This window comes from Ricinus communis, chromosome 5 (genome assembly GCF_019578655.1).
Source record: "Ricinus communis isolate WT05 ecotype wild-type chromosome 5, ASM1957865v1, whole genome shotgun sequence".
NCBI classification, from domain to species: Eukaryota; Viridiplantae; Streptophyta; class Magnoliopsida; order Malpighiales; family Euphorbiaceae; genus Ricinus; species Ricinus communis.
The window spans coordinates 21,473,392-21,499,409 of record NC_063260.1 but is presented as its reverse complement, the minus strand read 5'-3'; the positions used below and the strand labels follow the sequence as shown (position 1 = coordinate 21,499,409).

General features: G+C 31.1%; 4 protein-coding genes across 4 annotated transcripts; all 4 read right to left on the bottom strand.

The window, feature by feature from the left end:
* Window positions 1-1,110: 1,110 nt before the first annotated feature.
* Window positions 1,111-5,446, bottom strand: LOC8267201 (GDSL esterase/lipase At1g29670-like). Its single transcript, XM_015721194.2, has 5 exons — window positions 4,951-5,446; window positions 2,526-2,650; window positions 2,170-2,415; window positions 1,754-1,997; window positions 1,111-1,643 (listed from the first exon to the last, which is right to left on the bottom strand). The coding sequence occupies exons 1-5, from the start codon at window positions 5,207-5,209 to the stop codon at window positions 1,459-1,461; spliced, it is 1,059 nt and encodes a 352-aa protein (XP_015576680.1). The 5' UTR covers window positions 5,210-5,446; the 3' UTR covers window positions 1,111-1,458.
* A 139-nt stretch (window positions 5,447-5,585) lies between these two features.
* On the bottom strand, window positions 5,586-7,512 carry LOC107261500 (GDSL esterase/lipase At1g29670-like). The gene is made up of 5 exons (XM_015721186.3): window positions 7,158-7,512; window positions 6,837-6,961; window positions 6,492-6,737; window positions 6,099-6,345; window positions 5,586-6,000 (listed from the first exon to the last, which is right to left on the bottom strand). The coding sequence occupies exons 1-5, from the start codon at window positions 7,408-7,410 to the stop codon at window positions 5,783-5,785; spliced, it is 1,089 nt and encodes a 362-aa protein (XP_015576672.2). The 5' UTR covers window positions 7,411-7,512; the 3' UTR covers window positions 5,586-5,782.
* A 1,334-nt stretch (window positions 7,513-8,846) lies between these two features.
* On the bottom strand, window positions 8,847-11,990 carry LOC8267202 (GDSL esterase/lipase At1g29670). Its single transcript, XM_002522243.4, has 5 exons — window positions 11,492-11,990; window positions 10,412-10,536; window positions 9,910-10,155; window positions 9,562-9,805; window positions 8,847-9,333 (listed from the first exon to the last, which is right to left on the bottom strand). Exons 1-5 carry the CDS (start codon window positions 11,754-11,756, stop codon window positions 9,068-9,070), a joined length of 1,146 nt encoding a protein of 381 aa, XP_002522289.1. The 5' UTR covers window positions 11,757-11,990; the 3' UTR covers window positions 8,847-9,067.
* A 3,784-nt stretch (window positions 11,991-15,774) lies between these two features.
* LOC8267205 lies at window positions 15,775-25,656 on the bottom strand. The gene is made up of 15 exons (XM_048373599.1): window positions 25,269-25,656; window positions 24,779-24,903; window positions 24,423-24,668; window positions 24,042-24,297; window positions 23,705-23,931; window positions 22,061-22,391; window positions 21,721-21,848; window positions 21,364-21,618; window positions 21,014-21,254; window positions 20,619-20,854; window positions 17,208-17,457; window positions 16,951-17,075; window positions 16,592-16,840; window positions 16,161-16,407; window positions 15,775-16,058 (listed from the first exon to the last, which is right to left on the bottom strand). The coding sequence occupies exons 1-15, from the start codon at window positions 25,507-25,509 to the stop codon at window positions 15,790-15,792; spliced, it is 3,426 nt and encodes a 1,141-aa protein (XP_048229556.1). The 5' UTR covers window positions 25,510-25,656; the 3' UTR covers window positions 15,775-15,789.
* Window positions 25,657-26,018: the final 362 nt, after the last annotated feature.

Genomic DNA, 26,018 nt, shown 5'->3' with positions numbered 1-26,018 from the left:
ATTATATGCTTTATTATTAATTTATAAATACAATTAATATATTAAATAATTTTCTTAAAATAAAAAAAGGAAAAGTGTCCTAAATCGTGAATATTTTATTACGAACGAATTGTAAAATATTGGATTTTATATAATACTTTCAATTATGTTATTTATTAAATTGTTGTGTTATATATTTAATATACATGAGTCTAATATTATGCATATAAAATTTTATAAATAAAAAAGTGTCATTCCAGTCTTTAATTGGAAAAGTTATTTCTTACCAAAGGAATAGCAAAGTTCTCATGACCGCCAGTATATACAAAGAAAATTGAGCCTTAAAAATGTTCATTCAAAATATTGACATGTGACAATTGTGTTGTCATCATAAAATTAGTCTATATTAATAAATAAAATGATTTCTAAAAATAGCCAATATAATTAATATATTAATTAATAAATAATTCTTTAATTAAATAATAATTTTGATTTTTAAAAAATAATATATTAATTATATTTTTAGTAGTAATTTAAGAATATAAAACAATATTTTAAGATTTTGATTATCTATTATTGTGTCTATTAAATATATTATCGATCAAATTTTGTACATATGACTATTATTTCGGATAAAGTAATGCAGTTGAAAATTTTTAATTAAAAAAATATTTAAAATTAAAATAATAAAAACAACTGCACAATACATGAGCAGACTACTAATTAGCTCTAATAATTAATACACAAAAAATTAAAAGGGAGAAAAAGAAGTTTGCATGTTAACATGCTTAAACGGTATTTTGGTTGCATTTAGTGACTTATTCTTGTGATTTGTGCATTTCTAGTCTCAAATTTAAATGTCTTTTTTCTCATATTATGATTGGCTGGGAATGCCAGATCCTTTATCCTAAAATAAACTCAAGATAGTAATATAGAAAGAGGTGATTTGTTATTTTTCCTTTTTCTGGAACAATTATTTTTAGGAACAATTTAATAGTTCTTTTGATGTTTTAGAATTTAAGTTCCATTAAGAGAACTCTTAAAAGTAAGCCTCCTACAAATATGAACACTAGTTTTTGCTTGAGCCCAAAACCAAACCTACAAATTCATCCCAAACAAAACCCGATTAAATTCATCCCAACAGAAACATTGGGCTCTTGTTTAATTCTATTACCAAGGGTATGATTGCAGTTCATGGTTGAACTGTGATTATTTACAAAGCAAAGTAATTAAAAAAGAAAAAAGAGGAGACGTTTTCTTTTCGGATTTCCGGGAAAAGAATCATTCCAATTGCAGGAACAGTGAATTGTAAACAGACATCCAACTCTGTTCTCATTATATTTCTTTCCTAAGCTAAAGATAGGGAATGTGAAGCTAGGCTTGCGTACACAGCATATGTAGCTAGTGCAGAAAAATGGGAGTCCTTGGTGATCTAATTTATCATGCATGTAATTGAACTTGTGAAGATTGCGCCCGAAGTTATAAGATAGCCTGCAAAACAACGAATTCTGCAGCTCCAGCAATGCGGGAAATAATTTCGGTAGGATGAAATCCATCCCAGAATATGGACAAGCGCCTGTTCGGGCATACTTCTTTGTTAGGAATACAAAAACCATATTCATCTAAGTCGCAGCACGTTGAGCTGGGTTTAATATCCGCATGACCTGCATGGCATAACATAAAAGGAAAGAAAATTGTTGAATATGGAAAACCAAAAACAAGAATTAGAAAAGACAGGATTGAATGAAATAAGGTTGGTTATAAATATATCTACCAGGGATTTTAGTTCCAAAAACATATCCTAGAGAACCTAATTGGATAAATTTTGCATCTCTTAGTTCAAGATTAAGTCGAGCGACAAGCAAGGTAAGCCTTCTGTTGAAAATGCTTGCTGCGAAGTTCATATAGTCTACACATATGGAGCCACGTCTGCCATAATAAGCAGTTGCATTTGGTGTGCAGCCTATATTAGAGATTGAAGCCACACCCACCTTCCTTGCTCCATAATTGTATAATTGCTGATTTGGAAGGAAAATCATAAAAGAAAATTGTTATTTCAACGAGGCTAATTGAAGTGCTAATATCAGGATTTCATAGTCCTGAAGATAATTCTAATACCACTGCGTCAATTTCCAAATATGTAGTTATTAAAGAGGAAGCTTGGAAGAGGATTGAAAAAAGAAAACTAACCCGTAATTGCTGAGAATATTGTCTAATTAGGACGTTCGCGAATTGAGCTGGAGAGTAAATCATGCTTGATTTGTAAATTTTAGGCATGTAGTAGTTGTTAATGTAATCATTACTTCCAATTACAGACATATAGAGGCATTTGTTCAAATGCTGAGCCGCTAATTCATTACTTCCAAGTATATTGGCTATCCTTGAAATAGTAACTTCATGGTTTTTTAGCTGTTGATTCATGTCTACATTTTGACCCTGTAATAGTAATATCTTTCTTAATTGAATAAACGTACATTCATAACTATATTTGATAAAAGAAACAATTATAATCCATGGGAAAAAAATAAAAAGAAACAACTAACTACCATGTGTTTTCCAGATTCAACTAGGATTCCTGCTGATCCAGATGCGTAATTTACACCTTTCGTCACTTCTGCGTCTGTAGCTGCTAAAAACGATGGGATGAAATTCTGAAATCCTAAAAGTTCACCTGTTATAATAATAGAAAAACTGTTAAATATACATCTCTATACCTGAAAGAAAAATAAAATAATATAGTTCAATTCTTGAACTTAAACTTTAAAAGAATATAAGAAGATGTATTCTAGTTTTATATTTGAGTCACCAGATTGCTGACTAAACGTTATTGGATCATTCACTTATGTAACTTGCCATATTATGTGAATAAGAGAAACTAAAATAACCTCAAATTTGCTAATGTATAGGGTAACAATATCCTTCTCTCCTCCCGCCTCTTTTTTGTCTTCTTCTAATTTTTCCTAAAAAAAACCTATTAATAAATTCACAATCATAGCACTCAAAAATCCACTTAGAATCACTTATCAATTATGTCTATTTTTGTACGTTTTTTCTAGCTTTTAAAAAAAAATCCAACAAAATAAAAAAAAATCAAATTAAAAAGTAACGGTGGACCTTTCCTCTTGCTCCTTCCCTCCTTTTCAATCTCTTATAATTTTAAGTATTTGAATTATAGTTATTACTGTTATTGTTGAAGTATATTGCCCTGTAGGTACTAATTTTTTTCCACTTACTCCTAATTGCTATTAAATATTCGATTTCTTTCTTTTTGGTATCACTCCTATTATTTCTATCTAATTCGATCATACCAGAAAGGAATTCAGTCAATTTTAGCTTATGTGGCATCCGGTTGGGTTCTTTGTCAAATCATCAAAAATAATAAAAGAATTTAACCTATTCTTTTCACTTTTCTCTGTTTACTTATTCTTCTCCCTTTCCTCTACGCTTCTTTCCTTCTCTTCTGCCGTAACAATACTAACAATAACAACAACAAACAACATAGCACCATCTTTCTTTCTTTGCAGCTGTGGGGCTAATTCAAACTACAAGAAACGAAATTTATAACAGAACACTCTTATTATCTCTCTCTCTCTCTCAGAAAAATTATTTTTTTATAACAATTAGCGAAGAGAAAAGAGATCTCTTCTTTAATTTGTTGATGTTCAATTCTTAAAAGATGCATGAAGGTTTCAAGAAGTGCTTTAATGGAAAAAAAAAAAAAAAAAGTACGATAGTAAAGAAGGAAAAAAGGTTGATGATGGGCTTTTGAATGGATACTCTATATCCTATTCTCCTATTATCTCTTGGAAATCTAGAAGGAGATCAAGTAGCTAGTTCTTATACTCTTTATTTATTTATTTTCACTTTCTTTGTCAGCTTTCCAAAAAAAGTAATAAGTCAGAGAGAAAAAGAAAGAAAGTAGCTGGTTTTCTGATATTTTTCTTGTTACAAAATCATATCCAAGAAAACCCACATCTTGAAATTTTGATTTAAGCTTAAGATCTATATTGAAATAACTGAGCCGTATCCATTTTCTTAATGGGAATAAGGTTTATATATCATGAATTCTATATTGAGACAAAGTAAGAGATAGAGAGGATAATGGGATACATGGAATGAAGATCCGATGAAGAAGGATGTGAAAATGGAAATTTGATTGTGATTCTTAATGATTCTTTTGGGTGAGTTTTTTTATTGTTTTTAGAATTTTTGATGATTTGATGAAAAATTCATTCAACATGTGATGTGGAACACTATTGGCATACTTACTTGGACAATCGGCTGCCATATAAGCTGAAATTGACCGGGTTTCTTTTTTATATTATCGGATGAGACAGAAATAATAGAGGAGTACCAAAAAGAAATAAATTGAAAATTTAGTACCAATTGAAAGCAAATGGTAAAAAATTGGTATCAACGAAGTAGTTTATCTGGTATTATTGCAGCTTACTAATTATTAGAGAATTTTATTTTGGTTCTAATAATTGTATAATTAGAGATTCATGCAGATTTATGTATGAGATGGTAATGGTGGCGGAGGTAGAGGTAGAGGTAATAATAGTGATAGTAGGGGTAGGGGTGGGGGTTGGGGCGATGACAATGGTGTTGGAAATGAAGGTGGTGATGGTGGTAGAGAAGATGGTGGCAGTGGAAGATGTTTTGTTATTTTTATTCTTTTGAGATGTTGAAAGGTAATATCACCGATGGTGTGTTTGTCAAATTAGGTATATGCATAGATATAGAAATTAAGAATGGCAAGCTACGTTGATGGATGTAGAGTCCAATACAACACAGTCAGTCAGACAAAAATATTAGAAATATTTTCTAAAATTAATTTTTCTAAAGTTTAAACACTTATTCAAACAAACAAAAGTCCAACATTGAAATAGCAAAAATCTAAAAGTTGTTTTCTCTTATATGCAAGGAAAATAAAAAATTTTGCACGCATTATAGAAGGGATAGGGATTGGACCAATTATATCAGCGACGGTTCGGCCATTGGTGAACCTTCCTGTCGGACCATGAGGAAAGTCAATACCATAAGGTGAGTAGTTGACTTTAGAAGCTGTGTTAAGGTCGTTATTGTTGCCTCCATCAACTAATGAATCTCCAAAAACGAAATAGCAAGGAACTTGTGGCTTTCCATTAACAAAATTCTTGGAGTTTGTAACTATGATCAATAAACCAAATGATAGAAGTACCAAGTATTGTGATTTTATCCCACGGGCCATCGATAAAATTTAAGAAGTTGAGAAAATGGATATGTAAATGTAAGAAAGGCAAAAGCAAGAATGGTGTCTGAAGCAAAAGAATGAGAAAATGAGGGTATAATATATATAGGGTTTCGCCAAGTTAAAGTTTGTAAGGCAAGGAGAAAGTGAAGGACGGACCTAAATTTATATAGTGGAGGTGGCAAAGTTGCCATAGAATCTATGGTGTGGTGGCTTTGACCGTGAGAGGAATCAGGCTACCATTTATACATTAGCTAATACCTACTTACTTAATTCTAACAGAGTAACAAGTTCATTCATTTCTTCTTGTTTCTGCAGAGTACTCTTTTTCTCTATTTTAAGTGGGCAAATCTATATATAAATAAAATGTTAGATGTTTCATGCCAAGATATTTATATATATCCATGCTATGTGAAATTTTTTTCACCTATACACATTATTAAGTATGTCAGAGATAACATAATTCAGAATTACATAGCATAACTTTATTATCTCCCAATTGGCAGATTGTTAACTGGGGACTTCCTTCCTCTGGCAACTACCAGTCCTTGAAAACAAAACAAGGTAGCTGAATTAGCTAGTTTTGACTAGCGTGTCGGCTGGTTCATAGACTTCAAAAATCTTCTTCAAAGACAGATATGATATTCCTGCGCTGATCTTGTTTGCAATTTCAGATGGGTGAAATGCATCCCAGAACAAGTGCAAATTCCTAAATTCACATGGATCATCATAAGGTATGCAAAGACCAAATTCATTTACTTCACAGCAACCGTTGATTTTAATGTCGAAACCTGAAAGGCAAAACCAGTAGATTAAACATTAAAAATAGTAATATACCGCACCAACTCCGTGAACAAAGATACAGAGGAGACTTATATAGCAGCTCTACCTGGAGAAGCAGCATATTCTGAAACGATTCCATATGTGTTCAGGTAGATAAATTTTGCATCAGTTAGGTTGCTGTTGAGTTCATCTACAAGTAATTGAAGGCGGTTGTTGAAAAAGTTTGCTGCCTGGTTCATTGAATCTACACACAAGGAACCGTTTGTGTCATAGGAATTAACAGCTCCCGGGGTGCAGCCTATAGGACCAATCCCAGTCAAGGCCACCTTTCTTGCTCCAGAATTGTACAATTTCTATACAATTATATTAATTCCACCATTAGACATAACAACTACCATAAACCAACTATATACAAATATAACAAATTACCAGTGACCATCATGCGTTGAATATATGAAATGATCAATTAGGGTGGCCATAATATATTACTACTACTAACCATAATGCGTTGAGAATACTCTTCTATAAGAACTTCTGCATACTGCTCAGGTGTATATTGGATGCTTGTATTGTAAAATTGGGGCAAGAAGTAGTTGTTAATGTAATCATTATTTCCGATTACAAATGAATAGAAGCATTTATTTAGGTGCTGGGTAGCTGAGTCTTTGCTTCCTAGAATGTCAATTATGTGTGAGATAGTAACTTGGTGATTTTGCAACTGCGTACTCAAGTCGACGTTAACACCCTACAGAAAAGAGAAACAAAAGAAAATTTTCATTTTTAGATTACAGGAATACTTTATGTTTATAAAAAAAGATATAGTAACCATAAAAAGAAAAATTACCAATTGCTTGCCGGTTTCAGTTCGAATTCCTGCTGAGCCAGATGCATAGTTTACACCCTTAAGTATTTCTGTGCCATTCGCACTTAGAAACGGTGGTATGAAGTTCTCAAAGCCTAAGAGCTCGCCTGCAGTGAGAAATTATTCAACTAATTAGCTACAATGTTAAAGAAGAATCAGGCCTTTTTTTTGTTATAGCAAACAAGACTTAAGAATTGGGTTTCCTTTCCATATGCATGAGTTTCTGTAACTTTATCATGGGAGCTAGTTGAAGGTAAATGTTTATTAGTTAAGAAGTTCATTTGCTAGGAGAAAAGAATTCACCAATTACATCAGCCGTGGTCCGACCATTGCAAAACCTTCCGGTCGGACCATCCGGGAAATCAATCCCATAGGGCGGATAATTGACTTTAGCAGTGGTAGCAAGATTGTTGTTATTGCCGCTATCAACCAAGGAATCTCCAAAAATGAAATAACAAGGCACTTTTGGTTCTCCATTAACAGAATACTGCTTCAAGCACGCAATTATAACCAGAAACATGGCCAAACTAATATGTACTTTTGTCGGACGAGCCATCAAGAATAGATTGAAGAAATAGGAATGCTTAAAGAAAGACAGAAAAGAATGCAAGTAGAAAAGATAAAGCAAGAAATGAAAGAGCTTATATCCAAAGAAAAATATGTGTGATGTATCAAATAAGTGGGTTATATATTTACAAAACCCAAGTAGCAAAAAGAATTCGTGGAATAATAATGTAAACATAATTCAATATGCCATCATTAGGGAAAGATTTCTTTATAAAAAAACGTGCATATGCACCCTAATTCTTTTTAAAAAAATAAATTGTTGACATACTCAACCAAATAAAGTAAAGGAACAGAATGATAAATGATTAAAATCTGAACTGATCATATGTTTCATAAAAAAAACAATAATAAAAGAAAATTCTAAAAGTGATAGTGGGGGTGGGGGGATAAAGAAATTTAATATATACGAATAATTCTTTACTTGAATATGTTATATTATAGTATGTATCTAGGGGACATTCTTTTTTAACTCATTTGGAGTTTTTGATCGAACAGAACGACACATGTTTCATATTCTTAACTGTTCGTTTTTGGTCATATAAGGCAGTACCCTGTCTAATTGACCAAATATATTATTTGGGATGACAGAGAATCTATTTAGATTACATGTAATAGTCTTGCAAGAATAAAGGGAAGAGAAGTTTCAGTTCATCTTCCTTCCAAAGTTGGTTTGTAATCTTATATTCTCTTCAATCTTTCTAAAGTAGGATATGGAGCAAACACGAATAGTGGACAATTCAAGGCTCTTAAATAAACAGTCAATCCCCTGATTCCAGGGTAAAAAACAGAGTGTTGAGCGTAACAAAGACCTGTTCTAAAATGATTTAAACTTATGATTTGTGTTGGATGTGATTGACCATTATTTAGCATTGCCATAAGCAACAAGCCAGGTGTGTGACATAGACCTTAATGTTTTTCTAATCAAGTAAGGAAGATGCCAGGCCATATAATTTCGTTGACCCAACCCAAACCTCCTGTTGCTGATGTTGTCATTTATTTATTTACTTTGGCCAGCCACTGAAAGAATTTTATGAATTATTTAGTTGGCTGAGAGGTCTAGACTTGGCCACCACAAACTTGTATTCATTAATATAGAAATTGCACTCTAATTCTGTCGATTGAATATTTTGTTATTACATTTGCTAAGTTAATACTCTGCAAATTAATATTTTTGGCCGTAAATTGTATTTAACTACGGTGCACAAATCCCCAATGATATAGTATCAAACAAAAAATTAATCTTAAATATTTGTGTATGGTTAAGATGTTGGTGTTTATGGGGTCTAGCTCCTGAAGTTGGTACTACAAATTTTGCTAGGAGTGTGTCTCCTGCACCATAATTAAAATAGAGCCCTCTGTTATTCTTATACCCTTTTGCAAGACGATGGATGAAACCATATATAATAGACTTCACTACGGCAGTAATAATTTAAACCGCTGCTTGCCCCTGCTTCTTATTGAATATACAACAAATTAGTCCTTCAAAAGGTACAAAATAAATTATTCCTAACAGCTGCCTCTTTCAGGATATCTCTCGGGAATGTATTACATTAATAAAACATTATTTGTTACAACTTACAACATTAATTAAACACATACAACTTTAGGGATCAAGATAAAGTAAACAAAGCACAATTCCCATGATTTTATTCCTGATATATGCTAATTTTCCCTGACACGGCAGCTCCAGTTTCTTGATTAAGCATAACCAAATTTCGGATATCGAATGGATAAGCATCGGATGGGTGTAATGAACTATAAGATCTCAGTCCAATGTATACGTTCACAGCCTCAGTTGGATGGAAAGAGTCCCAGAATGCATAAGCAGTCCTATTTTGGCATGGAACTTGGTCTGGAATACATTGACCATCGCTTGCAACCGGGCAACATCCAGCACTCGCATTTGTGAAACCTGTCACCCGCAAAATACATTCATAATTCTCCATTACTACATTAAATTCAGGAAAATGCTTCATCTCAACATGGGCAACGACTTTTTGTGGTGCGCACGCCCATCCAGACCATTAGATCTTTGTAAGAATATCAAATGTGCACATCGTGTGTACGTTCAGATTCACCTAGTTACTTTCCAACATTTTATATAGAAATTCGTTATAAAATTAATTAAGCTGATACTTACCAAGAACACTAGAATCTGCACCAATTGTATAGTAGTTGATGTATATAAATTTTGCATCTGTTATATTAGCGTTGAGTTGTTCAACCACTAATTTCAGCTTGCTGTTGAAAAGTAATGATGCTTCCTCCATAATTTCCACGCAGGTAGAGCCATTCGTGCCATATGTGCTAATTGCATCTGGAGTGCAGCCTATTTGCCCCAGTCCAAACAAGGCAATTTTTCTTGCTCCATACTTGTGCAAAGTCTAAGGGAACAACCACCCCCAATGTTCAATTGAAATAACTAAGGTTTTGAATTTAGCTTTTAGAAACATTAATTTGGCCAAAAGGAAAAGACTGGAGTAGGAACCTTTATTTGTTGCGTATATTGTTCAATGAGAAGTTCAGTGTACTGAAGCAGGGTATAGTCTCGGCTTGTATTGTAATACTGAGGCAAGAAGTAGTTATTAATGTAATCGTTGTTGCCGAGTCCAACTGTATACAAGCATTTGCTGAGATACCAAGAAGCTGCTAACTCTGTTCCCAGTATTTCAACCAATCGCAAGACTATCGTTCGGTGATTTTCTAACTGCATGTCCAAGGGTATACGCTCGCCCTGCAAACACAGATTATTGTTCTTTCTTGAAATCCTGAAAATTGAATGTGGGCTAAATAGGTATATAAAATATGTGAAGAGCCGACTCGAGCTTTAGCGCTTAGTGACATTGGATGTTGTCAGAAGTGTAAGGCGCTAAGGCTACAGGGTCGACGTTGAATGTTGCCTGAGGTGTAATGCTGCATGCATGTTCGAATTCTAAATGAATTAAGACAAAAAATAAATAAATAAATATGCGAGTAAACTTCAATAATACCAACTGCTGGCCAGTTTCATTGAGAATTCCTGCTGAGCCTGATGCATAATTCACTCCGAAGAGTATGTCTGTGCCATTGACACTTGCAAAAGGTGGAATGAAATTGTCAAAGCCCAAAACTTCAGCTGTAGTTGGAATGAGAAATTGCTTAATTTAACAACTCAAAAATATGCCCAAGAATAATACAGTCATATGCAAAAGAAAAATACCGTTATACTACAAAAAATACCATGCCTAATGCTACAATTTTTTCAGAACTAATGCATATTAGCCCTGTAATTATATATGTCTATTAACCTTTTCACTTTAATTTCTCAATATGAAATTCTTATATTTTTTTTTTTTGAAATTAGATCAACTTTTTAAATTTTCTTGTATTAAATATTGAAATCCGTTTTCTATATTAAGTTTCTATATTCGTACTTTAATCGCATCAACCATTGATAATTTATTATTTAAAATTTTAGTAGTTATTAATTAAAATATTAATTATAATTTAAATTAAATTATTACAATATCACAAATTCAAAAAGTAAATTATCATAATATCATGAAAAATATAAATATAAAAAATAGAGAGGTCAAAATAATATTTTTACATAAATAATGAAATATTAAAAAAATCTGGAAGCAGTTAAAAAGATATATTACAGATTCTAAGAACTAACTAAATTTAAATATTTTTACAATAATGTGACGACATTTATTTATTTTTTTATATATTAATGTAATATTGTTATGTACGTGTGTAAAATCTGTCTATTTTTCTGATACATCGATTGAATATAAGTGGATTTTGATTCATGTGGTGGTTCTCTACTGCATTGGTCTTTTCACTCCCCACTCTCAACCATAACAAAATGTCCCCACTTTATCTCTCAGGATATATATATGTTTTATGTCAATGATCAGACGGTTAATAATAGCCTACAGATTTTAACTATCTGATAAATAATGGTGAAAATCTAAATACGCAAATGTGACCAATGGGTATAACTTCATATACCAAAATGTGCATCTGTTCTTAAAATAATTTGCGAACATGGCAAATAATATTGTAACTGGATGAGGTTACATTACCGATTACATCAACAGTGGTTCGACCATTGCTGAACCTTCCAGTGGGGCCAAAAGGAAAATCAATACCATAAGGTGGATAATTAACTTTGGCAAGGGTCTCAAGCAAATTATTATTTCCATTATCAGCCAATGAGTCTCCAAAAATGAAATAGCAAGGCACCTGCCCATGCCCTTCTGCACCCATGATGAATAAAGCAGGCAGCACCACCACCACCACCACCCACCATAACTTAGCCTCAACCCCCACTTGGAAAAGGAATGTCATGTGAGCTAATTAACTAGAAAGAAAAGAGATGCTTGCGGGGAGTTGCAAGAAGAGCTTTCTGTTAATTGGTTGATCGTTTTCAGTGAAGGATAGAGGAAAGAAATGCGGTATGCTATATTTATACTAGCTTGCTCTGCTAGTAGGTGGAGGAACACAATCCTCAACTGAGATTTTAAAACATTTTGGAGAGTTAGTTGAGGTCCAGTTCTGGTGAGGATATATATTGGCTCAGGGACCACAGGGTACATCCGCTGGTTGATGTTGGCCTGTAAAAGCAGCAACAGCTCAATGTTTAATTACCACAGTACTGGTGGGTTCACCATTTCAATCTCAATTTTTATTTTATTTTTAAAGTTTTAAACATTATTTTTGGAAAAAGCAAGTAAAATTATTTTTTTTAAAAATACAAATTTGAAAATAGTAGTTCATAAAAAAATTAAAACAATTAATATTTTAAAATGAAAAAAAAAAAAAACTAATATGTTTCTTCAACAGTCCTACAATAATTTCAAAGACATCCTTAATCTATTTTCTGATCATTGTGGTTTCTTTTCTTGTCAACCAAATTCCATCCGTAAAAGGTTTTTTTTTTGTTAAAATTTAATCCTAAATACGCCAATCCGATGTGAGAAAGAAGATTTATTTTTAATTGAGAAAGACTTAGTTAACTCACTATTTAAAAAGAAAAAAAAAAGACAATTATAAATTAAAATTATTCGGGTTTAGTGATTAGAATTATTTATTTAATTTCATGAATTTTCTTTTACATTATAATTTTTATATATTTTTTATATTTATACATTGTGTGACAATTCATCACATTCGTACTTTATTATAAATTATTCAAATTTAGTTTAATTTCGTATATAATTAGTTTGATATGCACCTTTATTATTCGAGATTAGAACACCATATAAATTTTATTATTTTACAAATTGTTATTTTCTAGGTAAGTGATTTATTTATGAATATTAAGCAATAATATCAATTGAGTTCTTAATATATATATATATATATATGATGAGCATATAAAGTTAGTATTTCTTCCATTTCTTTTCATATGTTGTTAATTTTAAATATAAATAACTTATAAAAATAAAAAGTAAGAGATTATTTTTATAATAAAGATTATAAATAAATATAAATATAAATATATATAATAAAAATTTATTTTTGAAAAATAAATAGAATACTCATGCAATAGCACGAGCAAATTTATAATTAGAGAATATAAATATTGGATAACTGTATATATATTTTAAATCGGCGATGTTTCTTTATTACTAATTAGTTTTAATAAATAAATATTAATACTTTTTTATGAGTTTTATAGTCTTCTACTATGGGAGTGTTGAGTTCTCCTTTTATAGAAGCGAAAAAGAGGAAAAAAAGAGATCAAATCTAATATTCAAACAATCAGACTCGTTAAACAACATTTATAAAGTTGATATATGACTTAGTGCCACTGAGTGGAGTGTTCTTCCCGCAGAATTACGATATACTGCTCCATCAACACGATTAATGATTATTATTTATATATATTTTTAATATTTAATATTTAATTTTAATTTTTATATTAAAATATACTTATCAATTCTTATTAATAGAATATCCATATTTTTTTTTGAAATTAAAATTATATACACATTACACTTAATTATTTAACACATTTACAGAAAGCACTAGACTTACTGATAACTATGGCAAAATAACAGTAAGTGATGAAATTAAGTTGATAGGAAGGCAAAATTCAGGTAAATGATTCAATTATATCTAGTCCCTTTTTCTAATACATGATTAAATATTTGATTAAGTGGGATCATATACCAATTGAAAAAATTAAAATAACCTAAATAACAAGTAAACATACTACTTATTATCGGAATTAAGAAAAAATAACTTAAATCTAAATAGTATGTATTTCCTTCTTTTTTTTAATTATTATTTATAAAAAAATCAAGCCATCCATTTACATCCACTGCGGAGAAAGGACTTAAATCTGAGACTCTCATCCTCAAAAACTAACATTGCTGCCATTTAAACAAGACATATCTAATTCTAATTATAATATAGGATTCTTTTGAGGCAAAGGAAGTTCCAGAAGGAAACATCATTTATCTCACATTTAAATTGTAGGTACACCACGTCCACATCCTTTTATCAAAGCTCTGATGACATATTGGGCCAATGCTCAGGAGGAAAACAAAAATAAAATTGGGCAACAAGCTGTCTATAATAGTTTCTGCTGTTTATTGGTAATTTTTTGTGGTTACCGATTTAGCCACTGTCCTCTTTCACAAACTTTTCCAAGGCTCCTCCACTCCATATATTCTTTTGTTTTTTTTTTTTTTGCGATTTCGTAGCCTAATCACATATAATTGATTAACTAGAACAAGTCATATCAAAATTGCTAATTAACCATGGACATAGACTATACAAGTGTATGTTGCCTGAATAGAATCATCTGAAGTCAGACTATGTTACAGTCTGGAGAATTTGATTGATAATATTTGTTGCAGGACAATATTTCAAATATAATGGAACGGGACTTTGAAGTGGGTGGGGGGGTGTCCTTACGACTTCTACCACAACCAAAACTATCCATTCTGTGTTATATATGTGTTGTAATTTTCCCTTGTGGAGATTGCTGTTATTATGCAATGATTATCTTTTTGTTTTTTTCAACAGTAATAATTTTTTGTTTTAGAAGAAAAATAATAGTGTTTGATTACTTGCACAGGAAGGAGTGTACATATTCACATTAATGGCAACTGAAAACACGAAGCCAGTTCGACAGATTTGTCCTGGAAAAGAAAAAAAAACATAAACATATAAGAACACGTTCTTTGACATCAATCTTGGCGTATGTACCAGCAAAACATCAAACAGATGAAGCCAAAATCCCTCCACCATCTGCCAGTTGGTGAAAACTCACCTTGACAAAAACTACGATAACTCATTATTGCAACGCTTGGGTGTATTTGCCCATATTTATTGCACTTTGGATGGTACGAGGCTTCGATTTACTGCCCACATTCATTGCATTTTACACCACTACTTTATAGTTATACCCATATATAAGTGTAGTTTCTATGTGTTGTATAACCTTTTGATTTCAATTTAAATTAACTATAAATAAAAGTAAATTCTATATTATAATAAATTATAAAATTTTATGTCCGTATAATAATAATTTTATATAATATATATTTTAAAAAATATACACGGTGTTTCCGTAAAAATTCATGATAATTTAAATTATTTATATAAAACAATTTAATACAATAATTCAATTTTTAGAGTTACCACCACATCTTTAAATTTATCTAATACTATGAATACTTTTTTTTATTGAAACCAAAATACTTTTAAATTATGGTTAATTTTTCTCTCTATGTATAAGCTCAATTATTAACATATTCTATTAATAAGAATAATTAAGTTAAAATAAAATTTTCCCGATTTACTTCTATTAAATTAAAAGTTTCTCATAATAATAAAATTAGAATGGTATATACCAAGGTTTGGATTTATTTGCCAACATCTGAAAGATAACATTCATTGCATTTAGGATGATATAAGGCTTCGATCCATTATTGTACATGATAACACATTTTAGTTCGAACATTTTTAAAAATTTACAATCTTCCTCAAGTTGAACTCCAAAAAAATATAATTTGGTGACTCCGCGGCCTGTGCTTACTACTATTTGCCTTACCAGTTTCTCCATCTATTGTAATTTGATAATTCACTTTTAATTTGCATTTAGATTAAAATCATAGATTTTTTTAGTTAAACTTTTCAACAAAAAAAACTACAATTGAAAATAAAAAATGTGAAAATTAAATTTTGGTAATGTGGATCAATAAAAATATTTTTGATTACTAAATTGACAATAAAAATACACTAAATTTTGAGATGAAGAAAAGAAGAATTATAATTTTGAGACGGAGGGAGTATTGATTTTTTGTAAAATGAAAATGAAAGGTATATATGAAATCGCGATGCCAATTGCTAGAATAATATACAAAGTTTAGTTTATAAGACCTCTGCTCGTATATTTTCTGGTATTTCCACAACAAACAAAATCAAGTTGAGCTAAACTATGAAGATCAAATGGATAGCAATCAGAAGAGTTAAGAGATTTGTATGTTCTTCCTGCAGTAAATAAATTTGAAGCTTCAGTAGGATGAAAAGTATCCCAGAAAACAAATACTCTTCTGTCGGGACAGGGTGCTTGATTTTCAATGCATTGTCCATCCTGTCTTGCTTCACAGCAGCCTGAAGTCAAATTTCTGAAACCTGCATGCATAATTATTCCATGCACTCAAATTAATTTAACAAGAAAACAATAGCCCGGTTGATATAATCGATTTAAAGTAACTAGATTTCGAGTTAAAGTACCAACTGTGGTCGGGTCACCCGCTGCAATACTTGTACTATTTATATATATGAATTTTGCATCGGATAAATTTCTATTAAGTTGCTGGACGAGAGATACGAGCTGATTGTTAAAAAGATGGACCGCCTCGTTCATAATGTCTGCACATAAGGAGCCATTTCTCCGACGGATAGCAGTTGAATGTGGAATGCATCCTATATTTCCCAATCCAGCCAGGGCGATTTTTCTTGCTCCTTGATTGTACAAAGCCTAAAAAAATTTAAAAAGAAATATACAGTTAATCAGGAAAATCTTTTTCCTCTTTTATTACATAGAAACAAATTTTGAAGATACGGACTGTCAGTCGTTAAATTTTCTGATCTTATTTTTGTATAAAGCATGCAATAGATGATTGAACTACGAATAGAAGAAGGGAAGAAATAATGGATCTAACCATTAATTGTTTGGAGTACTGGCTGATGAGAGCTTTGGCATATGAATCAAGGGAAAAGGTTTTGCTTGTTGGGTAATTTTCAGGCAGGAAGTAGTTGTTAATATAATCATTACTGCCCATCCCGACACCATATATGCACCGATTTAATTGCTTCGTAGCTGCAGTTTCATTGTTCCCCAGTATGCTAATCATGCGTGAGATTGTTATCTGATGATTTTTTATTTGCTGGTCCAAGTCCATATTCTGACCCTGCGCAATGACGATGACAATTTAATTACTTTCCCTGCCCGATCATTATACATATATAGATATGTATATGCAGAGGCGATGATTCTAATGATATATCTTTTGATTGTTACCAAATGTTTCCCAGTCTCCTGGAGAATTCCTGCAGATCCTGACGCATAGTTCACACCTTGAAGTATGATCTGACCTTTAGCAGTTGCAAATGGTGGAATATGATGATCAAAACCAAGGAGGTCAGCTGTCATTACCATCAAGTTCAATTAGCATGCAGGACAATTATACCTACAGGAGATACCAGTTATAAAACCCATGATTTGAAATCAATAAATTTTCAGAAATGCTAAACAAAATGCAATATGCATGTATGTACCTAGGATATCAACAGTGTTTCTACCATTAGTGAATCTTCCAGTGGGTCCGTCAGCATAATCAATCCCATAGGGAGGATAATTAGCTTTGGCTAAAGTGTTAAGGTTGTTATTGTTGCCATTATCAGCCAAAGAATCACCAAAGATGAAAAAACAAGGCACCTCAGGTTCTGCATCAGCCCAATCTATCTTTTCTGATACTACCGAGACAAAAAGGAAGACAACCCACCATCGTCTTGTCTCGCACACCATTATTCAACCAGCAAATTGAAAAATGTAGATAGATAAGAGGATATAGCTGAAAATCAGGATAAAAATAGAGATCGCATTGAGATAGATAACTCCGTGCATTTAGACATTGGAGACTGCCCGCTAATTTGATTCTCCTGGTTATCCTTGATTAGCGCTTCATTAGGAGCCTGGAATATTTGCTTGTCTTTTATTTTGCATGTTTCGCTTCTTTTTAATATCACATCTGAAATTGCCATTTCACTTCTTGATATGTAAGAATTTGCTGGAACTTCTTTTAATATTAGTAACTTGATATTGTCCTGTGAATTATCTATGTTTCTTTTAAGAACATAAACTTGTGGCTCTGTTATTACTTGATATTGTCTTTTAATTCGTGAATAACTTAAAGTTTTGTCATACATTAAAATCGCTGAGATGGCATTATCATTAATATTATTAATTACAAAATTATTTTCTAAATCAAAATAATAATTCAAATCCTAAAATGTAGCTATTTTAAATTAATTTTAATACTACTTATATAATCTAAAATATTAAAAAAATCATACAAATTAGTTGAAATTATTAATATTATTTTCAAGTCATATCAATGGTAATATTTAGTATATAACTTTTATTTTGAAGATTAGGAACATTTTGTGATTTTAGCAACTAATTCTTTTCAAACCCTTCTGGCAAAAAAGAAAAACACATTCATCTTCTGATTGACAATATATTATGTTATGATAAATAAATTGATAAAAGAGGATAATTGGTTATTATCAAAATATAGGGCCCAAATCTGCAAAGGTTGCCTCTATGATCCTAATCCTTAATAAGATGTCTAGCAAATAGGACGGAGATTCAGCACACACGATTGACCACTAATTATCATTTCTTAAAAGTCATACAATATTTAAAATTTTATTAGATTAAAGTTCTTTTTCACAAACTTATTTTGAAATACATTATTTTGATGTCAATTTCATATTATTAGTAAAATTTTATATGTATATATTTCTTTTAGATATAGAAATATAATTCTAAATTTTTTGTGGGATAAAGGCCAATTTGGCTATTAATTTTATTGCTCGAGTTCGATTTAGTCCTTTTAAAATTTTTTTCGATATTTTAATCTAAATTATTGTATATTTAATTCAAATTAGTCATATTTTTTATAAAAATGAGAGAGTGAGTTACACATTCCTAAAAAGAGAGTAGACAAAATAAAAAATATAAAAAATATTAATTTTTATATTAAACTATTTAAATTAAAAATATATATTATTTTTAATAAGGCACAATAAAAAAATAAATATTGCTACAGTGTTTTTATTATCTTTTTTTTTTAATAATGACCGTGAAAGAGACGATTAAAATAGTAGTGGTGTCGAGAGCAGTAGAGGTGAGAACGGTTTCAATGAGAATAATGGTAATAATAGCTATTTATTACTTAATTATATTAATTGTACTAAAATTATACTCTCATATTTTTCTTCAAAATATAGTTAATTTAAACTAAATATATAAAGATTTAGGCTAAAAAAATTATAGATTTAAAAAAAATTAAATTGAGTCCGTATGACAAAATTAGTGGCCAAATTGCATTTAATTTTTTTAATATTTTAATTAAAATATCACCTTGAGAGATAGGTGAATAAATGACTAATAATAAATTAATTAATTTAATAAAAAAATTATTTAAATGGAGTAAAGCACTATTTAGATTGAAAGAGATGATATGTTTACAAAATTGATGAATTTAATTAAATCCTCTTTTTAATAAGTTAAAAGAAAGTCAAAATTCAAAATTACCATCTTTTAAAAGAATAAAATGATTCATGTAAATCCATGAATTTAATGTTTAATTTACTAAAATTATTTATAGTTTTAAACTTCATAAATCTATATATTTATATTAATTTCTGAAATTTTAAATTTTTTTGACACGTGTGTTTATCTTTTGACACATGTAATTTTTATTTTGATATGTGTATTATTTCTGACACATAGGATTCAAATTTATATGTAATTTAGTTATTTTTTTTATTAATTTATTGATTAATAAGTTACATTCTTTATTAAACACTCATTCTAATCCTAAGAAATAGTATATTAATAATAAATTAATTTTCTAGTTAGATAATGATTATTCTAAATAATATCATACTAATTATATTTTAATATTAAATTAACTAATAAATTAGTTTTCTAATTAGATAATAATTTTAATTATAGAAAATAATATTTAAATATTATATTCACTAATAAATTAATATTTAATTATATAATAATTTCTAATTCTAAAAAATAATAATATCAATTATATTGGTAATTTATATAATATTAGAATTAATAAATAAATATTTTAAAAATAATTTTTATATCATTTTACTAATAAAAATAAAAAAAATAAAAAATATTTAAAATAGCTAAATTACTATTATTTTTTTAAAGTATTATAAATTAATATTAAATATTGAAAAATTATTAAATCATATCAACAAATTTAATTTTAGAATTAAAATAATATTAATAGTCTTATAACATACGAATAAATAACTAGTCTTTTATTATTATTTAAGGCTTCCAAAATCTCTCCAATCAATCGAAGCATAAGTAATTTCTTTTTAACTGTTGATATTGCCTTAATGGGTGGAAAGCTTCTCACGTGTACTCTTAAATAGGATCCTTCTTAGTTGTAAATTAAAAGAAATTTTTCAAAAATGTCTTAAAATTGAAAAAATATTATTTGTACTCTATAACTTGTAAAAAAATATATTATTTTCTTAATTATTTTTCAAATTTATGAAGTGATTACTTTTTTTTAATTGTTTTAGGTCATTTTAACAATAAAAGAAATTTTAAAATATAATTTCAAGAAAAGGGTTAAAAAAACTGTATTTTTAATATTTTAATACAGTAAAAATTAAAAAATTAAAAATATTGTAAACTTGATAAAATATACTGTAAATTTGATAAAAAAAATAAAAAATAAGAATATTTTTGATATTTTTCCTAAATCAAATACAGTTGGCTTGTGAATACATGAGAGAAACAACGAAGAATGTGCCACAAAACAGAAAAAAAAGCACAATATTGGAAGATGTTATAATTGGAGAGTTTTTATTGCGAAATGGCATGTGGTGGTAGAGATAGCTCCTTTTTTTTGTTTTTTGTCAGTGATTCTTTGTGTCCTTTGCAGTCTTCGCAATCAATTGTTGGATATTATAAGGGTAAGCTTGAGATGGAACAGAAGCATTAAGTGCGAGACTCCCCAGGATTATGTTTGCAGCCTCTGTTGGGCGGTACCCATCCCAGAAAAAGTATTCTTTGGGGGCCTTGCATCTTGTTGCCTTAGGGTAACACATTCCATTGTAGTCTGTATCACAGCATGGAACATCATTCTTCTTGAAACCTGACACATAAACACCTCCATTTAATTCTTATGTTTCATTATATCCCCAAACAAATACCAGTTTTATTAGGGTCATCAAAGCCCAAAATCACTAGTCACTGGTTGAAAAGGAAAAAGAAAAAGTTTACTGGATGGTTGAAAAGAAAAGAAAATCTATACCTGGAAAAACTCTAGCTGATGTAATGTCGTAAATGTTGATGTAGGTAAATTGTGCATTCTTATAGTTTTTGTTCAACCTATCAACTAAAATTTGCAGCCTGCTGTTGAAGATATGAGCATCTGTGTCAATGACAGAGATACAGTGTTGATGTGTGTCATACATTCTAACTGCAGCTGGGCTGCAACCCAATGGTGGCAAGCCAAACAGTACAATTTTCCTTGCTCCAGCTTTGTACAATGCCTGAACATACATATCATACCGATTGCAGAAAAAAGATTAGAGATGATGTCACAGGCAGAACATGGTTATTGATAGTTTGTGCTAAATAAAAACTGCAGTCTGCACTAACATTCAAGCGATTGAACAAGTGAGCATCAACTAGGCTCTCTGCATATGCCTCTGATGGGGATTTGCGTAGTGGTTCTGACCCATTATTTTGAGGTGTATAGTAGTCTAACAGATAATCATTGCTACCAATTCCAACTGAATATAAGCATTTCTGAAGGTATTTTCTAGTCTTGTTTTTGTTGCCTAACAAATTGTTAATGCGTCGGACTACTTTTTGGTGGTTTCTAACTTGTTGACTGAGGCTAATCGCGGTAACCTGCATCACCAAAATTGATAGATCAAAACATATGAATTCTCTAATTATTGAATCCAAATATACGTCTTCATTTAAGACATTGTAGTATGCAATAGATTATACCTCGCTTCCTGCAATGTCTGCTTGTACTATTGCTCCAGCAGATGCATAATTTGCACCTTTGAGAATTTCTGAGCCATTACCAACTTTCTTGAAAGGTGGAATGTAATCCTTAAACCCAATTTTTTCAGCTGCATGTAATGATAAAATGCTTAATCAGAACATGATTGTGAAAGTCAAATTTTTTTATTTTCTTTAACCCTTACTGTATTCACTTTTTGAAATCTGTCTCGAAAATCAGAATTTCAATGCAGCTATGGAAAAAAAAAAAACACAAAGATAAAAAGAATTTAAAAAAAAAAAATTAAAACTAAATGCAGATGGGACCAAACTGGCCCTTTACCAATAATATCGACCATGGTTTTGCCATTGCTGAACCTTCCTGTAGAACCATCAGGAAAATCAATACCATATGGCAAGTAATTGGCTTTAAAAGTGTCGAGGTCATTGTCGTTGCCATTAGCAGCAAATGAGTCCCCAAAAATGAAATAACAAGGCACTTGTTGTGCATTAATACAACTTATTGACAAGTTCAGAAAAATTAATACAACAAAGACCAACCAACATACTTGTGATTGCCGAGCCATCACTGATGAAAAATATTTAGAAAAAAATATAACTATGCAAGCATTTGAGTGAAAAAAGAAAAAGAAAAAAACAGAATAAGGAGAGAATTAGAGATGTTCGAAGGTGATGGCCAAGAGACATGTTTTTATAGGGTGGGAAATGAATTTAACTTAAAATATGCCCAAAAAAAGGAATAAGGAGGATAAGATCATGAGCAAGAAATTAGCTGGAAATTATGAACACGCTAGTTGTTATCACCAAGAAAGAACAGTAAATTAATATTGATAATTGGAGAAATCTTCTGTTAAATTAATCATCTATACTTAGAAAGTCTGTTTGTCTTTTTTAGAAATTCTAACAGCGTATACTAGAAGCTGCTAAAAAGAAAACAGAAAAGAAAAATTGGAGAGGATCTTTGTGGATGTTACTGTGGCCCTGCTGCTGCCAACTTAACAACATGGATGTTCTTTGGTTGATATTGGTAGCTACTTGCACATTAGCTGGATTTTGAGCAGCATTTACTGGCTCCGACTACATATATATACATGCTCAGAGAGGGGCAATGTTGAAGCTGGATTTGGTGGAAGCTAGCAGTTGTTGACCAAGATTACCTAACTCTTTGTCTGTATTCCACCTTCTTTAGTAAAGTAGCTAAAGCACTGAGCAGGGTTTGTCCTGTATCCAAAATTCAAGAACACTGCTTATGCTTGTATTTTAAATTAAATAAATCACCATTAGAATTTTAAGAATGAATCAGCACGTCCCTTTTTTTCTATTACAGAACATCACATATCTAACAATCAATCAATCTGAGTTTTATCTTTAACTATATATATGATTAATATATATTAATTGTTAATGTTATTTAACCAGATATATAATATTGATTATATTAATTATTAGTGTTAGAGAAAATGATGAATTTTTAAATGGCCACTATGAATCCCACCGGACATATGATTAGTATATATTAATTGTTAGCGTTAGAAAAAACGATAAATTTTTAAACGGCCACTATGAATCTCATATTTATTTTTAATTTTTCACTCTCTAAAGAATTAATTTCATAAGAGGTGATCGAGACCTATAACTCTAAGAGTAAAACTGTTATCAATCCAGCTAGGCAGAAGACTGAAATTGTACTTTAATCGAATAATTATAATTATTATTACATTCCTTGCTTAATACAACTCTTACTTTGCTTATGCAATACACATAAAAATTTAAAAATCAAATATTGGATCACAGGTAGACAAGACTCGAATTATGTGCACTTATAAAAAAAGCACACAAAATCACATCAGAGACAACAATGACTAAGAGCAAAAAAAACAATATAACATAGTGCCGTATCGAATAATCTTAAAATCTTGATCTTAATCGTCATTAGGCCACCGTAAACGCTGTCCCTCTATCTTCAGAGTCGGACTTGGGCCAACCGGCGGATATCAAACGGGTAAGCATCCGACCCAGATTGAGCACTGTAAGATCTTCTTCCAATAATTACATTGGCTGCCTCGGTAGGGTGAAATGCATCCCAAAACAAATACTGGTTCCTATTTTGGCATGGAGTTTGGAAAGGTAGACATGTAATTTGACCGTTGTTTCTTCCCACACCACAGCACCCAGCATTCGTTACCCTAAAACCTGAAACAAAAATTCAAATCATTAGGAAAAGAAAAAGAAAAGAAATAAGATGTTACATAAAAGCAACTTTTAGTGTAGGAAAAGATTAAAATGTCAAAAGGGTATTTTACCATATCTAGAAGGGTTGTTAATCAGATCTTGGAAAATACCATAAGCATTGATGTAGATAAATCTTGCATCAGGTGTGTTGCCATTGAATTGATCAACAAGAGATCTGAGTCTGCTGTTGAAAATTTGATTGGCAGAGTTAATTCTTTGGACACATGTTCTACCATCTGGACTATTTTGAGCCAGTTCGCTTGGGCTGCACCCTATCTGACCTACTCCAATTAACGCGAACTTTCTTGCTCCATAGTTGTACAAATTCTGGACCGTAATCCAAGTTAGACTAATGTCTATATATTTACAGGTAAACGGGCAGAAAATAGAGTAAAAAGCTTTGAGAGGTCAAAGGAGATTGGAAGAAAAGGGAAATTAACAGTAAAACTAACCGTTAGTTGCTCAGTGTACTGCCGGATAAGAACATCAGCATACTGCACCGGTGTATATTGCCTACTGGATGAGTAGAATTGGGGCATGAAGTAATTGTTAAGATAATCATTGCTGCCTAATCCAATGGAAAATATGCACTGTTTCAAGTAATCTGCCGCTGCGTCCTCGCCCCCTAGCAAGTTCACAATTTGAGAAACAGTATTTCGGTAGTTTCTTACTTGACCACTAAAAGTAATGCGATCTCCCTATAACCAAAAAAGAAAAAAGGAAAATATTACTTTCATGTAAGAAAAGAAAACAATACACATTAATTATTGATAGTGCAGAGTTAATATTAAATTTGTCAATTGATTACCAATTGTTGTCCAGTTTCCTCTCTGATTCCAGCGGCTGCAGATGCATAATTTACTCCTCCAAGTATTTGTCGACCCCTTGCGGTTGCATAGGGAGGAATGTAGTTTCTGAACCCCAAAAGCTGAGCTGTTTGACAGGAATTAACCATGTATAACCAGGATTAAAATTTGCCTCAGGCCGAGTTAAGGAAAATTATTGGAAAAGTGAAGAATCTCTTGATCTACTGTACTTTTTTTCATTAAGGAACTACTATCAGTTGTCATGTGTATTAGGCCATGGGTTTGGGTCATTGCTATCTAATAATCTAACTAATGGTAATATATTTTAAGTGAATAACTCAGCATGTCAAATATTTAAACCCTCCTCCGGTACTTAATTCATAAAACTGCATTCAGTTCCAAATTTGTCAACCAAATGAAAATCCAGTTCAGCTGTCAAGAATTAACTATTTATTAAGTAACAAAACAGTTTACTAATGTCAGTGCGCTTACCAATCTCATCCACTGTGGTTTTGCCATTAGAAAACCTTCCACTCGGACCGCCAGCGAAGTCAATACCATAAGGCAAATAATCAGCTCTAGCCAAAGAAGAAAGCTGATTATTATTCCCATTATCCACCAATGAATCTCCAAAAATGAAGTAGCACGGAACCTGTTGAGCAGCTATTTTTCCATGCAACACCAGAAACGCCACGCAAACTACCCACAACCATTTCTTTAGCACACCCTCCATCGATCTCAATAACAACTACTTATACCCCAAATTGTAAAACTTTTTATCACGAAAAGGTAACAAGGATGAGCCAAGAAGATATTAATGGAGGCTAGTAGAGTCTGGCATGTATGTGAATGAGTAGTTTAAATGCTACCACATTTATGCTAGTATATATAGAAATAATAAAAAGGACTAGTATACCGTAGTGGCTTATTTAGCTTTTACGGTTGAGGAGTTGGTTAGCTGCATTTATTTCACGCGGATATACTGTGACAGCCATGGCCAAAGAACGGCTACTTCTGCTACCCCTGCTGCTGCTCGTACAAGCTGTTTGCATGCACAGATCAATTTCCTGTGACTTGTAAAGTATATCCAAAGTAATTGGAATCGTTCAAAGTGGTAATTAAGCACCACAATATATGTCGGTAGTCCGATTTAATTTGGTCATGACATATATAATTATTGCTGTACGTAATGTGCAATTATGGATTAATTATCATGATTAATCTTTCAAATACGTATACTTT